General features: G+C 51.6%; 1 protein-coding gene and 1 non-coding gene across 5 annotated transcripts in view; one reads left to right on the forward strand and one right to left on the reverse strand.

Annotated features, from left to right (window-relative positions):
• FAM20A (FAM20A golgi associated secretory pathway pseudokinase) overlaps positions 1-14,420 on the forward strand; it is a 42,184-nt gene extending 27,764 nt beyond the window's left edge. For all 4 annotated transcript variants that reach the window (XM_038757477.1, XM_038757476.1, XM_038757479.1 and 1 more), the window contains exons 6-11: positions 1,722-1,837; positions 3,384-3,564; positions 3,973-4,082; positions 5,457-5,538; positions 6,287-6,346; positions 12,737-14,420. In XM_038757477.1, the coding sequence (XP_038613405.1) occupies positions 1,722-1,837; positions 3,384-3,564; positions 3,973-4,082; positions 5,457-5,538; positions 6,287-6,346; positions 12,737-12,995 (808 nt within the window). In that variant the 3' untranslated portion in view covers positions 12,996-14,420. The remainder of the gene's footprint in view (positions 1-1,721; positions 1,838-3,383; positions 3,565-3,972; positions 4,083-5,456; positions 5,539-6,286; positions 6,347-12,736) is intronic.
• TRNAA-UGC lies at positions 807-878 on the reverse strand. Its single transcript has one exon. It is a non-coding gene; the product is annotated as a tRNA-Ala (tRNA).
• Positions 14,421-17,094: the final 2,674 nt, after the last annotated feature.

Consider the following 17,094-nt stretch of genomic DNA (forward strand, 5'->3'; position numbering starts at 1 on the left):
CCATATCTCCTTCTCTTCTCCACATCTCCCTCTCCTTTCCACATCTCCTTCTTCTCTCCACATCTCCCTCTTTTCTCCACATCTCCTTCTTTTGTCCACATTTCCATCTCCCTGCCCCATCTCCCTTTTCTCTCCACGTCTCCTTCTCCACGCCTCATCTCCTTGTTCTGGGCAGGGATTGTCACTCTTTATTGTTGTATTGTACTTTCCAAAGTGTAGTGCTTAGTACACTGCTCTGCACACAGTAAGCACTTAATAAATGCAGTTGAGTGAAGTTCCAAGCTTCTCTTGACCAACGCTACCCCCATTTTCCTCCCCTGCCCCACTCCTGCTACAAATTTCCTCTTAGAATTGAATGGACTTTGAGGACCCCTAATAATATACCTCATAATAACAGTGGTAATTGCTAAGCGCTTACTATGGCCCAGGCACTCAACTAAGTGCTAGGGTACATAGAAGGTAATTGGGTTGGATAATAATAATAATAATGGTTATGATATTAAGTGCTTACTGTGTGCCAAGTACTGTTCTAAGCCCTGGAGTAGATACAAGGTAATAATAATAATGGCATTTATTAAGCGCTTACTCTGTGCTAAGTTCTGTTCTAAGCGCTGGGAATCTGGTTGTCCCATGTGGGGCTCACAGCCTTAATTTCCATTTTACAGATGAGGGAACTGAGGCACAGAGAAGTGAAGTGACTGCCCAAAGTCACATAGTTGACAAGCGGCAGAGCTGGGGTTAGAACTCACGACCACCGACTCCCAAGCTCGTGCTCTTTCCACTAAGCTACTCTGTTGCTAAGAAATTGGAGATGCCGGAGTTCGAACCCGGGAACTCATACATGCAAAGCATGCGCTCTACCACTGAGCTACATCCCCTCCCTATCGCTGTCCCCGTCCCACATAGGGTTTACAGTCTTAATCCCCATTTTACAGATGAGATCACTGAGGCCCAGAGCAATGAAGTGACTTGCACGGGTCACACAGCAGACCTGTGACAGAGCCAGGACCCTTCTGACCCCCAAGCCCGTGGTCTATCCACTAGGCCATGCTGCTGATGTAGGGATGAGAGGAGGGAAGGGAGCAAAAAGGCTTTCCTTCAGGCGGCCTGGACACATTCAATCCAGGTTGTTGGCAGGAGAGAACGGAAGGGGAAGCCTTGGGTTTCCCCTCCCGAGTGACCACGTGGCATCCGCTGTTGCTAAGGACCCCACTGTCTGGAGTCTAGCAGAAAGAGCTGTCCTCAAGCGGTCAGATGACCCGTGTCCAAGACCCGAATCCATCCCTGCCCTGCTGTGTGATCCTAGGAGACTCTGTTAACCTCTCTGGGCCTCAGTTTCCTCATCTGTAGAATGGGAACAATATACCTGTTTATTCCTCTTGGGCTACGAGCCCCAGGTGAGCTGGGAACTATGTCCAATATGATTATCTTTATATCTACCCTGGTTCTCCGCTCAGTGCTCGGCACCATAAAAATAATAATGATGATGATGAGTGTTTATTAAGTCTCGACGTCTTGGTTAGAGTCCCTTCCCCTCAACTCCTCTTGACTGAAACCTTATCGTGGGCAGGGAACGGGTCCGTTAATTTTGTCGTTCTGGATTCTCAAGCACTTAGTACAGTACTCTGTACACGATAAGCACTCAATCAGTACCACCGACGGATTGATAGATTGACCCATGGGCCGCCTTTCAGGACTGATCAGATTTCCTCCTCTCGCAGGATTCTGGATTTCCGCCGGGTGCCCCCAACGGTCGGGAGGTTGGTGAATGTGACCAAGGAAATCCTGGAAGTCACGAGGAATGAGATTCTGCAGAGTGTTTTCTTTGTTTCCCCAGGTAATAATAATAATAATGGTATCTGTTAAGTGCTTACTATGTGCCAAGCACTGTTCTAAGCACTGGGGTAGATACGGGGTAATCAAGTTGTCCCACATTGGGCTCACAGTCTTCATCCCCTTTTTACAGATGAGATAACTGAGGCACAGAGAAGTGAAGTGACTTGCCCAAAGTCACACAGCTGACTAGTGGCGGAGCAGGGATTAGAACCCACGACCTCTGACTCCCAAGCCCGTGCTTTTTCTACTAAGCCATGCCGCTTCTCTCCCTCAGCGGGTAAAGGGAGGGAAGGAAGGAGGGAGGAAGGGGGGAAGAAAAAAGGGAACGATGGAAAAATAATAATTAGAGTATTTGTGAAGAGCTGACTATGTGCTAAGCATTAGGGTGGACGCAAGATCGTCAGGTTGGACACGGTCCTTGATCCCTACAGGGCTCACAATCTTAAGGGGGTGGGAGAGGAGTTGAATCCCCATTTTCCAGATGAGGAAACTAAGGCACAGAGAAATTAAGTGACTTAAGATCACAGAGCAGACAAGTAGCGGAGCCAGGACTAGAACTCAGGTCCTTCTGACTCTCGGGCCTGTGCTTTATCCACCTGGGCCAGGCTGTTTCTAGAAAGGGTCTATCACATCAACTACCAATGAGAAGGGCCTAGGGGAAAGATTAGGGGCCTGGCAGTCAGAGGACCTGGGTTCTAGTCCTGGTTCCGCTACTTGTCTGCTCTGTGATTTTAAGCAAGTCACTTCATTTCTCTGTGCCTTAGTTTCCTCATCTGGAAAATGGGGATTCGACTCCTCTCCCACCCCCTTAAGATCGTCACCTGTCTGCTGTGGAACTTGGGTAAGTCACTTTACTTCTCTGCACCTTAGCTTCCTCATTTGTGAAATGGGGATTAAGTAGACTCGTTGTGGGCAAGGAATATGTCTGGTTACTGTTATATTGTACTCTCCCAAGTGCTTAATACAGTGCTCTGCACATATTAAGTGCTCAATAAATACGATTAAATGAGTGAGCCCCATGTGGGACAGGGATTGGGTCCAACCTGATTAGCTTGTGTGTACCCTTGCGCTTAGTACAGTGCCTGGTGCCTAATGATGGTGATGATGGCATTTATCAAGCGCTTACTAGGTGCAAAGCACTGCTCTACGCGATGGGGAGGTTGCAAGATGATCAGGTTGTCCCACGGGGGGCTCACAGTCTTAATCCCCATTTTACAGATAAGGTAACTGAGGCGCAGAGAAGCAAAGTGGACTTGCCCAGAGTCACACAGCTGACAAGTGGCAGAGCCGGGATTTGAACCCATGACCTCTGACTCCAAAGCCCATGCTCCTTCCACTGAGCCACGCTGCTTGTAGCTCAACAAATGCCCACAGTTACAATTATGTGTTCAGCGCTTACTCTGCTCCTGTAAGTGCCAGGGTTAGTCCAAGTAGGAGGGGGAAAAGGTAGTGAAGCCCCATTTCGTGGGGGTCCCGCCCACGGCTCCTCATTTCTCTCTTCCTCCTCCGTCCTCTCCGGCCGCCCGTCACCAACCCCCGCCCTCCAGCCAGCAACGTGTGCTTCTTCGCCAAGTGCCCTTACATGTGCAAGACGGAGTACGCGGTCTGCGGCCAGCCGCACCTCCTCGAGGGCTCCCTCTCGGCCTTCCTGCCCTCCCTCAACCTGGCCCCCCGCCTCTCCCTGCCCAACCCGTGGATCCGCTCCTACACCCTGGATGGAAAAGAAGAGTGAGTCGCACCTCCATGGTCCTCTGGGGCAGGGCGGGGAGGATCACAGGAGCCAGACGAGAAAAACCCAGATTGAGGGTCGGGGAGATGGGGGGAAGCTTCCAGGGGGCCTTCCCCAACTAAGCCCTCCCCTCCTATTGCTCCTTCATTCATCCTCCCTCCCATCGTCACAGCACAAACACACATATATGTAATTTATCCGTTTATTTTTAGTAACGCCCGTCTCCCCCTCTAGACTCCGAACACGCGGCGGGCAGGAACGTGTGTGTCTGTCGTTATAGCATACTCTCCCGAGCGCTTAATACAGTGCTTTACACACAGTAAGCGCTCAATAAATATGATGGAATGAACGAACGGGGAGGAGGAGGAGCTGCCTTGTTCACCTCCGGGATCCTTTGACCTCCGCAGGTGGGAGGTGAATTCCCTGTACTGTGACACGGTGAAGCAGATCTATCCGTACAATAGCAGCAACCGGCTCCTCAATATAATCGACATGGCCATATTCGACTTCCTGATAGGTAGGTGGGAGAGCGTCCGAGGCCGGGAGGGGGACGACGGAGGGGAGGGGGAATCGATCGAGCGGTCGCTGCAGGCAGGGCGCCGTACTGAGCGCTCGGGAGAGGACGATCCAACAGAGCCCACGGCGAGCTTAAAATCTAGAGTGGGAGATGGATGAGAAGCAGAGGTCATGGGTTCAAATCCCGGCTCTGCCACTTGCCAGCTGTGTGACTTTGGGCAAGTCACTTAACCTCTCTGTGCCTCAGTTACCTCATCTGTAAAATGGGGATTAAGACTGTGAGCCCCCCGTTCGGACAACCTGATCACCTTGTAACCTCTCCAGCGCTTAGAACAGTGCTTTGCACATAGTAAGCGCTTAATAAATGCCATTATTTTTATTATTATAAAAAAATGATGCCACGGGGTTGAGGGTGGGGAGAATATCAAGCCCCTAGAGAGTGCAGATCCACGTGCAGTGGGGTTAGATGGGATCATAGAGTTGCTGTGTGACTCTGGATGAGTGACTCGACCGTCTCTGGGCCTCTGTTTCTCCCTCTGTAAAGTGTGAAGAATGTCCCTTCTCCGTCCACATGCAGAGGCTCTTATGAAGATTCGTGACCTATAAAGTCACTTGGCTTACTGGGAGCCAGAGGCCCCGTGCCTGCTGTGTGACTGAGGACACGTCAATTAACTTCTCTTTGCCTCAGTTTTCTCATCTGCAGAATGGGTATTTAATGCCTGCTCTCCCTCCTACTTAGACTGTGAGTCCGATGAGGGACCTGATAAACTCGTATCTACCTCAGCGCTTGGCATCGAGTAAGCGCTTGAGAAATACCACAAGTTAGCACTATTTTAAATGGGAAAGAGTTTGGTGCTCTCTGAAATAACAATAATAATAATAACTATGGAATTTGTTAAGCACTTACTCTGTGTCAAGCACCGTTATAAGCATTGGGGGGAGAGGGGAATGCTCGTAACTATAACGATGAGAACGGCAGCGATGGAGAAGCAGGGTGGCCTAGTGGATAGAGCCCGGACCCGGGAGCCAGAAGGACCGCCTGGTTTCTGACCCCGGCTCCATCGCCCGTCTGCTGTGTGACTTTGGGCAAGTCATTTCAATTCTCTGGGCCTCAGTATCCTCAGCTGTAAAATGGGGATGAAGACTGTGAGTCGCTTGTGGGATAGGGCACTGTGTCCAACCTGATAATCTTGCCTCTACCCCGGCATTTAGTCCAGTGCCCGGCAATCAATGAATCAATCCATCGGTGGTATTTATTGAGCACTTATTATCTGCAGAGCACTTTACTCAGAGCTTGTAAGAGTACGACACAACAGAATTAGTAAGCCCTTAACAAATACCGTAAAAAAAGTCTCTGACTCTCTTCTCCTCTCAGGGAACATGGACCGCCATCACTACGAGATGTTTACCAAGTTTGGAGACGACGGCTTCCTCATCCACCTGGACAATGCCAGGGGGTAAGACATAAATCAGTCAGTGGTATTTATTGGGCACTTATTAAGAGCAGAGCACTGTACTAAGTACTTGGGAGAGTAAAATAGATTGATCTCGCAGCGACCCTTTCCCCTGCAGCCCCCTGACCCCTTGTGCTCTGCCTTTCCTTCTTCCTGAACCAGTTATGGCCGAAGGTTCTAATGTGTCTCCGTCGCCCTTGGGAGCTAATGTGTCCCGGGGGGAGGAGACACACCGGAGGGAAGACAGGGATGGATGGTTCAGGATCTAGGATGAAAAACTTCAGTCCGGGCAGCGTTCCTTGTTCTCCGGAGTTTCCACCTGTACGAGCATTTGTCGCTCCCGATTCAGTCTGGCAGGGTCCGAACATACCGGACTGGATCGGTGGAAACGTGGCCGTCCTCCCGCGGGTCCGCTTCCTGGGGCGAGCCTGCTGATTGATCGGGAAAATGTCTGATGGACAGCCGGTCCCCCAGGGGACTGGTGGCCCTCCTTTCCCCTTCAATTGCTGTCATTTAGACTCTGGGCTTCACCCCGAGTTCCTCCAGGCTGGGTTAAAGCAGAGGGTCAGAGAAACCGAGAAACGCTACCGGTCCCTAGCAACCGGGACGGGCCTCGGGGTTGCCCAGTTGTTATCCGGCATTGGGATGAAATTGTATTTTCAGCAGAAACATTCTCTCCCCAAAGCAGTCAGACAAGTACCCCCCTCACGATCCCAGGGAAAACCAGTGAATTCTTGTTTTTTCCTCCTAGGTTTGGTCGCCATTCCCGCGACGAGTTTTCGATCCTCTCCCCGCTGTCACAGTGCTGCTTGTAAGTCTTTTCTCCTCTTTCCTTCATGTGCTTATGCCAGCGCCTGCGCCTCAGGGAGGGTGGTTGGCTTGTACCCACCCCAGCACTTAGTACAGTGTCTGGCACATAGTAAGTGCTTAGCAAGTACCATTGTTATTATGATTATTTGAATGCCAGAGAAGTGGTGATGTGGGGGGAAGGGCAGGTTGGATGGATGCTTGTGGGCTGGTGCTCTTGGTACCTGCTGCCTGCCATCAGTCAATCAATCAGTAGTATTTATGGAGCGCTTACTCTGTGCAGAGCACTGTACTAAGCACTTGAGAGCGTGGCCTACCGGATAGAGTATCGGCCTGGGAGTCCGGAGGACCCGGGTTCTAATTCATTCATTCATTCATTGTCGTATTTATTGAGCGCTTACTGTGTGCAGAGCACTGTACTAAGCGCTTGGGAAGTACAAGTTGGCAACGTATAGAAACGGTCCCTACCCAACAACGGGCTCACAGTCTAGCAATACTGGATTTGCCACTTTTCTGTGTGGCCTTGGGCAAGTCACTTCACTTCTCTGGGCCTCAGTTAGCCCATCTGCAAAATAATAATGTTGGCATTTGTTAAGCGCTTACTATGTGCAAAGCACTGTTCTAAGCGCTGCGGGGGGGTACAAAGTGATCAGATTGTCCTATGTGGGGCTCACAGTCTTCATCCCCATTTTACAGATGAGGTAACTGAGGCTCAGAGAAGTTAAGTAACTTGCCCAAGGTCACACAGCAGACATGTGGCGGAGCCGGAATTCGAACCCATGACCTCTGACTCAAAAGCCCAGGCTCTTGTAAAATGAACCCTTTGTGGGACAGGGACTGTGTCCAACCCCGTTTCCTTGTATCTCACCCCGGTTTCAGTATAGTGCCTGGCACGTAGTAAGCGCGTAACAAACGCAGGACTAATGCACCGAGGGTGGATGGAGCTAGACAGGAAAGACCCTGGGAATGAAGGAAAACTGTCCTCCTTGCCCCTTCTCTACCTGAGGAGCAGCATGGCCTAGTGAAAAGAGCACTGGCCTGGGAGACGAAGGACTTGGGTTCTAATTCTGGCACCGCCACTTGCCCGCTGTGTGACCTCGGGCCACTCGCTTCCGTGCCTCATTGGTAAAATGGGGATTCAATGCCTGTTCTCCCCTCCCACTTCCACTGTGATCCCCCACGTGGACCGGAGACTCTGACCTGATTATCTTTCGTGTACCTTGGTGTTTTGGGCGGTGCTTGGCCCAAGGGATGTGATTAACCAATACTGTGATTATTGTGGCAGTGCCTTGGCTTAGAGGGCTGTTTTGCTCTGAAATCTGGAAGCTATGACGTCTAATCTTACTCAGCCCCAGGCTCAGTAATAATAACAATGATGGCATTTATTAAGTACTTACTATAATGATGGCATTTATTAAGCGCTTACCATGTGCAAAGCACTGTTCTAAGCGCTGGGGGGGCTGCAAGGTGATCAGGTTGTTCCACACGGGGCTCACAGTCTTAATCCCCATTTGACAGATGAGGTGACTGAGGCCCAGAGAAGTTAAGTGACTTGCCCAAAGTCACACAGCTCACAATTGGCAGAGCCGGGATTTGAACCCCTGACCTCTGACTCCAAAGCCGGGCTCTTTCCACTGAGCTACTATGTGCAAAGCACTGTTTTAAGTGCCAGGGAGGTTACAAGGTGGTCAGGTTGTCCCACGGGGGGCTCACAGTCTTAATCCCCATTTTACAGATAAGGTAAGTGAGGCACAGAGAAGTTGAGTGACTTGCCCAAAGTCACACAGCTGGCAATTGGCAGAGCCGGGATTTGAACCCATGACCTCCGACTCCAAAGCCCCTGCTCTTTCCACTGAGCCACGCTGCTTCTCCGTGGTACTGAGTGCTTACTGTGTCCAAGCACTTGGAAAAATAACGATAATAATAATTTTGGTAGTTGTCAAGCACTTATTATGTGCCAAGCACTATGCTAAGTGCTGGGGTAGATACAGGTCGATCAGGTTGGACCCTGTCCACATCCCACATGGGGCTCACAATCTAAGGAGGGGGGAGAAAAGATATTTAATCCCCATTTTACAGTTGAGGTAACTGAGGAACAGAGAAGTGAAGTGACTCACCCGAGGTCACACAGCTGGGATGAGAAGTGAGGTCCTCTGATTCACAGGCCGGAGCTCTTGCCACCGGGCTATGCAGACAGGAACCGCGCCTCGCTCCCGTGTCATTGTTCCCTTTTGTGCAACTGGAGAAGAGGAAGTCTTTCAGTCCAGGTTCATTAGCCCAAGAATGAGCCCAGAATGCCTTTTTTTGTGGTATTTGTTAAATGCTTATTATGTTGTAAGCACTGAGTGCTGGGTAGTTACAATCTAATCAGGTTAACCCAAGTCCCAGGGGGCTCACAGTCTTTTACCTCATTGTGCAAATGAGGTAAGAGAGGCCCAGAGACGTGAAGTGATTTGTCCAAGATCACACAGCAGGCAAGTTGGGGAGCTGAGATTAGAACCCAGGTCCTTCTCAACTCCCAGACCTGTGATCTGTCCACTAGACTACCCTGCTTCTCATGCTTTCTGCCCCTTAGATTGAATAATAAATCCTAAATATAGTATTTGTTAAGCATTTACTATGTGGCAGGCAATGTACTGAGCGCTGGGGTGGATACAACAGTGCCCAGCGCTTAGAACAGTGCTCCAGCGCTTAGAACAGTGCTTTGCACATAGTAAGCGCTTAATAAATGCCATCATTATTGTTATTATACAAGCAAACAGGGTTGAACGCAGTCCCTGTCCAACATGGGGCTCACAGTCTTGATCCCCATTTTACAGATGAGGTAACTGAGGCACAGATAAGTCAAGTGACTTACCCAAGGTCACACAGCAGACAAGTGGCGGAGCCAGGATTAGAACCCCTGAACTTCTGATCCCCAGGCCCGTGCTCTATGCGAACCCTGATTCCTACTTTCCTCCTCTTCCTCCCCCTGGCCGTCTTTGGCCTCTCCAACTGGGAGAGAAGCTTTCTGGATTACCAGCAGGAAAGATTTGGGTTCGTTGAAGGAAGCGATTCTCATTTCCTCTTCTCCTACTCCCTTCTGCGTCGCCCTTGCGCTTGGAATTGCTGTCTTTATTCGCCCCTCCCTCGGCCCCACGGCACTTACGTATATATCGGTAGTTCACTTATTTTAATGTCTGTCTCCCCTTCTTCACTGCAAACTCGTTGTGGGCAGGGACTGTGCCTAATCACTCTGTTATAGTGACCTCTCCTAAGTGCTTAGTACAGTGCTCTGCACGCAGTAAGCACTCAAGAAAGACAAATGATGGATTTATTGATGGACTGATAGTGAAGGTTGCAAGATAGGAAGGCTTAGGCCAGTTGAGGGATCGGTAATAGTGCTTGCTGAGTACCTACTTGGTGAACAACGCTTGGGAGAATACCACTGGTGCCATGATCCCTGTCTGTGCCAAAATGACTATGTAGGGTTGTGCCTGCCTCTGGCAACGCTTGATAAAAGGAGAGTCAACTCATCCGGCAGGGGCGAAAACAGGGGGATAGACTAGATGAATCAATGGTATTTATTGAGCGTTTACTGTGTGTAGAGCACTGTACTAAGCGCTTGGGGGAGTAGGCAGTGAATCATATTCATTGAGAGCTTACTGTGTGCAGAGCACTGTCCTAAGTACTTGGGGGAGTCATCAGTCTGTTAATCCTGTTGAGTGCTTCTGTGTGCACTGTACTAGGCGTTTGGGGGAGTGGTCAGTTAATCGTATTTATTGAGCGCTTACCGTGTGCAGAGCATCGTAATAAGTGCTTGGGAGAGTAAAGTACAGTAGTAAACGGACACATTCCCTGCCCACAATGAGCTTACAGTGTACAGGGGGAGACAGACGGTCATCTCAATGCTGTGAGGCTCGCGGGGGTGGGGATGAATAAAGGGCAATGCAGAAGGGAGTAGAAGAAGAGGAAATGAGGGATTAGTCAGGGAAGGCCTCTCGGAGGAGATGGGCCTTCAGTAAGGCTTTGAAGGGGTAGAGTTATTGTCAGTCAGATATGAGGAGGGAGGACGTTCCAGGCCAGAGGCGGGAGGCGGACGAGAGGTCGGCGGCGAGATAGCCGAGATGCGGGCACAGCGAGAAGGTTAGCGTTAGAGGAGCGAAGTGTGCGGCCTGGGTCGTAGTAAGAGAGTAGCGAGGCGCAGTAGGACGGGGCAAGGTGATTTGAGTGCTTTAAAGCCAATGGTGAGGCATGTGGTACAGTACAACAGAATGGGGAGACGTGCTCTATGCCCAGAGTGAGTTTACAGTCTAGAGGGAGAGATGGAGATGAATTACAATAAAGGAATTACAGATACAGACACTTTATGACACTTTAGGGAGGCCAAAAGGACCTTTGACGCCATCAGGAAAGCAGCGCGGCGTAGTGGGTAGAGCACAGGTCTGGGATTCAGAAGGTCAAGGGTTCGAAGGCCGGCTCTGTCGCTTGTTTGCCGTGTGGCCTTGGGCAAGTCGCTTGGTTTCTCTGTGCCTGTTACCTCATCTGTAAAATGGGGATTAAGACTGTGCGTCCTATGTGGGGCATGGAATCTGTCCAATTTGATTTGCTTGTATCCACCCCAGTGCTTAGTACAGAGCCTGTCACATAGGAAGTGCTTAACCGATGTCATAATTATTATTATTATTATTATTCTCTGGGCCTCAGTTTGCTCATCTGCACCATGGGATTCAGTACCTGTTCTCCCCACTGGTTGGGACCATGACCCCAGTTGAGATGGGGACCTTATCAATCAATCAATCAATCGTATTTATTGAGCGCTTACTATGTGCAGAGCACTGTACCCACCTGATTGTCTTGTAATAGTGTTTTGCATATAGTAAGGTCATTTTTAATGGTATTTTTAAGTGCTTACTATGTGCCAGGCAGTGTTCTAAGTGCTGGGGTAGATACAAGGTAATCAGGTTGGACACGGTCCGTATCCCACCTGGGGCTCTAAATCTTAATCCCCATTTTACAGGTGAGGTACAGGGAAGTGAAATGACTTGCCCAAGATCACATAGCAGACAGGTATAGCATGGCTGAATAGATTGAGCACGGACCCGAGAGTCAGAAGGACCCGAGTTCTAATGCCGGCTCTGCCACGTGTCTGCTGTGTGACCTTGGGCGAGTCACTTGACTTCTCTGTGCCTCAGCTACCTCATCTGTAAAAATGGGGATTAAGAGTGTGAGCCTCATGTGGGACAGGGACTGTGTCCAACTTGATTAACTTCTATTTGCCCCAGTGCTTAGAACGGTGCTTGGCACATAGTAAGCGCTGAACAAGTATCGTAATGATGATAATAGTTAATAATATGTGGCGGAGATGGAATTAGAACCCAGATCCTTCGGACTCCCAGGCCAATGCTCTGTCTCCTAGGTTATGATGCTTTTCGATTACCTGCTTAGCAAATACTTAAGAAGTCGTATTTATTTTTGCTGTCGTTATTATCGCTCATGAATACGCTTCTCCTCCCGGTTTTCTATTCAGTTCAAAACCCATCACCTCGTATTCCCGGCTAAGCAACATCTTTTTTCAGTCGACCAAAATGAGATGAGGGAAAGATGGCAAGACTTCTCTTGCCCAAAGCCTCTCTGGCTCACATGACACCCAGCCTATTTCCGCACAACTTCCCATCCTTCGGCCGCACTTGCTGATTGTCCTCTCTCTCCTTGCTCGGCTAAAATCGGCAGAGTTAATTTTAAAATCTGCGATTTATATTTAGCAAGCCTTTCCTTTCCAGCTGGAGATCTGGGAGCAAATCACACTAGTAGTTTCTTGTTTTAAATTAAGTTCTCTCCTACAATGGCAGTTCCAAGGGCTTTAGCAATAATCATGATGATGGGATTTGTGAAGCGCTTACTATGTGCCAAGCCCTGTTCTAAGCGCTAGGGTAGATACAAGGTAATCAGGTTGTCCCACATAGGGCTCACAGTGTTAACCCCCATTTTACAGATGAGGTAACTGAGGCCCAGAGAAGTTAAGTGACCGGCCCAAAATCGCATAGCTGACAAGTGGCGGAGGTGGGATTAGAACCCCTGACCTCTGACTTCCAAGGCCGTCCTCTTTCCACTAAGCTGCCGCCTCCTCGTTGGGGAGAATCTCCGAAAACTAGGGTGGGAGGGACCGATCGAGGTCGCAGGGGGGCTATAAAGGGAAGGGGTCAAAGGCGGAGAAGGACTGAGGAGCGATAAGCAATCGTATTTATAGAGCGCTTACTGTGTGCAGAGTACTGTACTAAGCGCTTGGGAAGTACAAGTTGGCAACATATAAGGGAGGAAGCGAACGGGAGGAAGGTGGAAAAGAACTCACCGTCTTAGTGAGCGGGGCCATTGCCGTCGAGTTGACGTTTCCCATTGCCCCTCGCGGTCTCAGGATCAAGAAGAAAACCCTGCTGCACCTCCAGCTGCTGGCCCGGCCAGACTACCGGCTCAGCGACGTCATGCGGGAGTCTCTGCTTGAAGACCAGCTGACCCCCGTCCTCAGCGAGCCCCACCTCCTCGCCCTGGACAGGCGGCTGCAGCACGTCCTCCGGACCGTGGAGGGGTGCGTCCGGATCCACGGCGAGCGGAGCGTGGTGGCCGGCGAACCGCTGGACGAGCCCCCGCCCGCCCCCCACCCGCCCGCCAGCTAGGGCCGGAGGCGGGCGCGGAGAGACCGTGTTGAGGGAAGAGGGGGGCAGAGGATGTCCGCGCTGATCTTCTCACCACCGCCCACTTCCTCCTTTCAGCTCCCTGTAGTTCCCAGGGGCCCGTCGGGAGCCTCCATCGGGGACCCGAGGGCGGTCTCGGTCGGTCCGGGGAGTCCCACCGAGTCTGAAATCCTCCCCCGTGGGCGACGATCCCGCGGCAGTAGCCCTCCCGAGCGGCCGGGCTCCCCGCTCCCACCCCGCAGCAGGGAGAGCGATTGGTACGGGTCAGCCGGCCTCCCGTAGGGACCGGGAGGGGCCGGGACCCCGGAGCCGGGTCCTTGCCCCAAATAAGACAAAGCGCATCGGAGACGAGGACGAGGGAGCGAAAGGCCGCGGCCTCCCGTCCCGACCCGGGAGTCGAGGACGGACTCTTCTTCCCCCGGACGAAGCCGAGGGGCCCGATTGCCGGAGCGGGCCTCTCCTGCGGCGGGGGCTCGCCCGGCCCGAGAGTCGAGGTGTCTCGACCTCCAAAGAACGTTTCTGCTCAAGTTGTCCCCCGCGAGGTCTCTGGAGGCTGTACTCCGAAAAAGCCGGGTGGTGGTGAGGGGCAAAGATTAGATGCCGAGAAGTCTTGAGAGGGGCAAAGTCCCCAGCGAGCGGGTCAGGGGGCACTCCAGGGGCCGGTCTCTCCTCAGCCCCCCCCCGACCCAGCCTTGCAGAGAGCCCGTTTCCCGCTCTGACCGTTTCCTTTGCACGGAGGAAGCGCTGACACCCCTCGCTCTTCCGTAAGTTAAATCTCGCTTGGTGGATCGGCTCAGGAGATGTCTACACGGCACGGAGTCGAGCGAAGGTTTGTCAGATTCTCTCCCAAACTGGATCGCCGTAAGTGTCCCCAATTGTCTTTCAGGCCTCAAACCGGCTGACTGGTAGGTCATTTCACTTTCAGCTGGGCACCCACGGCGGGGTCCCCCACTCGATCACCTCGTCTACCGACTTGGGGGGCACGGGATCACTGGTACACGGGTGCCATCTCTGAGCCACACCCTCACAAACCGGGCCGCACGGTTTCAGGGATTAGAGGGATCCCTCCAGTCGGACCCGGGGGCCGGGTCCCATCCCCGCGGCACTGCGGGCCGCCCCCTCACCCCCCCACCCTCCCCTCACTGCTCACTCCCTCATCCCCCGCCCCCTCCCACGAGCTCAGAGGACCGATTACTGCTCGGGATACTGGTTTGGGCCGAGCCAGCGCGCACACCCGTGGGACGGGAGAGGGCGGGATCCTTGTCTAAAAAGGAAAGAGGGGGAAGGGCCCCATAGTTATTTGACATGGACTCCCAGTCTCACCCATCCCGAATCTCGGCCGAGGCCCGAGATTCTCGGGAAGCAGCGTGGCTCAGTGGAAAGAGCACGGGATTTGGAGTCAGAGTTTATGGGTTGAAATCCCGGCTCCGCCACTTGTCAGCTGTGTGACTTTGGGCGAGTCACTTCACTTCTCTGGGCCTCAGTTCCCTCATCTGTAAAATGGGGATTAAGACTGTGAGCCCCCCGTGGGACAACCTGATCACCTTGTAACCTCCCCAGCACTCAGAACAGCGCTTTGCACTGGGTAAGCACTTAATAAATGTCATCATTATCATTATTATTATTATTATTCTCCAGTGAGAACTGGCGAGACCCAAAAAGGCGGGTCTCTGGCCCATCTGGCCCTGTGAACCCGTCTCCCTCCCAATCTCCCCTCACCCTAAAATCCCTGCTCCTCTTCACCCCAATCTGTCATCTGAGGGTGGGCCAAATTTGGAATCTCACTGAGGCTTAGGGATAAAATCCCTATAAAGCTGGCCCCCGATTGCTTTCTTTATCAGCCGGGCTGCCGCAGAGGCGAGGAATCGAGCCGTGTCTCCCCTCCCCACCGCCCCGTTGAGTGGAGCACGGACGTGTCCGATCCCGTGTCCCGTTGGCCCGACCTCATCCAGACATTCCAGTTTTCTGTATGTCAAAGATCCTAAGGGAAGGGGCTTCTCCCATTTCTCCCATTCAGAAACCACAGCAACCTGAATAAACTTCAATTTGAAAAACCGCCAAGGACTCGCGGCATCTTCATTTCGAACTCGCTTAATTTTGTGAACTGGTTCTTCCTATCCTCAGCGTTGCAGAAGATTCAAGGACGTCGACTGTGGTTTGTTTTTTGGTGTGTGTTTTGTTTTTTTCTTGTCCTTGTCGGGGCGTGGGGGAGAGAAATGGGTGGGAAGAGCTAATTTTAGTTTTGTATCCTGCCCCCAAAATCTAGGGGTCCGATGACTTTGGTTTTAATGAGCTCAGTAAATGCCTCTTGAGAACACAGCAGTGAGAATCAAAGTTCTCCATCTAGTGGCAATTTAGAAAGGTCATAAAGCTTTTTAGAACTCCTCACTAAAAATACGTAATGGGGAATCGTTAGGGGAAATGAAATATTTGCATCTAGTGGTGATTAATTGGAAATGAGGGAGAAAGAGGAGCCGGGAAAAAAAGGCAAGATGTAGTCTCGGCTTTGAACCGGAGATAAGAAATAACCCCCACACCTTTCTTGGTCAATCAGCGGTATTTACTGGGCTCTAACCGTGTGCAGACCACCGTACTGCGTTTGGGAGAGTTCAACGGAATCGGTAGACGCTTTGTCCGCCCACGACAATCTTAGAGTCTAGATCGGAAGAGAGATCCAGGCCGGTTGCTATGGTGAAAGAGGAGGTAAAAATCCACCTTGAAGTGTGCTAAGCCCTCAACCCGAGGTTATTTTCGAGAGGGTAGGAGCAGAAGCCACCTCTCAGGAACGCCCCTGGAAAGTTTCCAGTACTCTATCAGTCTCGGCTACGGGAGGGAGAGTCAAGCGCCCATTTCCGTTCCTAGCTTGGTAGTGAGTGGCGGGCCATCAGCTCAAAGTCAAAACTCACGTGCGCTGGGCAGCCGCGGTACAGGAGAGAATCAAGGACGGATGTTCAAGTCGACTGCGCGGAGGGAGGCAACGGTACACGCTTAGAACAGTGCTTTGCATGTAGTAAGTGCTTAACAAATACCATATTTATTATTCTATGTATTTATTTCCCCCTTCTAGACTGTGCGCCCACTGTTGGGTAGGGACTGTCTCTATGTGTTGCCATCTTGTACTTCCCAAGCGCTTAGTACAGTGCTCTGCACACAGTAAGCGCTCAATAAATACGGTTGATTGATTGATTGATTCTGTAGCTTTACCAAGAAAATTATGTATCTGCTACCGGAACGATTGGAGATGGAAGCAGGGTGTTCTGGGAGAGACGTGTCCATGGAGTCGCTATGGGTCCGAAAGGATTTGAGAGCATAAGACGAGGGGCAGAGGGGAAAGACTTTTCCGCTGGGCTTGCGTGGGGTGTCCGGCCGTCAGCTAATTGATGTGGGTTGAACTCGGGACCCGTAGCAGGTCGATACGTTCCTTCGGTTTCACGAACCTGAGAAGCGGCCTGGCTTAATGGAAAGAACCCGAGTTCGGGAGTCAGAGGTCGCGGGTTGTAATCCCAGCTCCGCCAATTGTCAGCTGTGTGACTTTGGGCAATTCTCTTGACTTCTCTGTGCCTGTTGCTTCATCTGCAAAATGGGGATTGAGACTGTGAGCCCCACGTGGGACAACCTGATTACCTTGTATCTAGCCCAGTGCTTAGAACAGTGCTCGGCACACAGTAAGCACTTGATACCATCATTATTATTATTATTATGAACCGAGTCACGGGGCTCTAACTCCGGCCCACCACCGGGCCAAGTGGTCGGGCCCGGGCGGCGCCCGTCCGTCAGTGACTCGGGGCCGAAATGGGCCTGAACCCGGTCTGGCCGTCTGGGCTGGAAAGTGACAGGATGGAGAAACGTTCTCCTAGGGGAGCGACGGACACCCAGGCTGGACATCCACGTGCCGCTTGCTGCTTGAAGGAGACTCTTCCCCGGACTCAGACGTTGAGTATAAATGGAGGGAAGGGACGCCCTGGATGAAGGTAAGCACTAGAGGTGTCAAACCCTCACTTGGGCCCTCACCCCGTTCTCTGGGTCACCTTTATGTCCGACTCACGTGCGGGAATAGGAAGCAGTTCTCCCCGAGCTTACA

This window comes from Tachyglossus aculeatus, chromosome 15 (genome assembly GCF_015852505.1).
Source record: "Tachyglossus aculeatus isolate mTacAcu1 chromosome 15, mTacAcu1.pri, whole genome shotgun sequence".
In the NCBI taxonomy this organism is placed as follows: domain Eukaryota; kingdom Metazoa; phylum Chordata; class Mammalia; order Monotremata; family Tachyglossidae; genus Tachyglossus; species Tachyglossus aculeatus.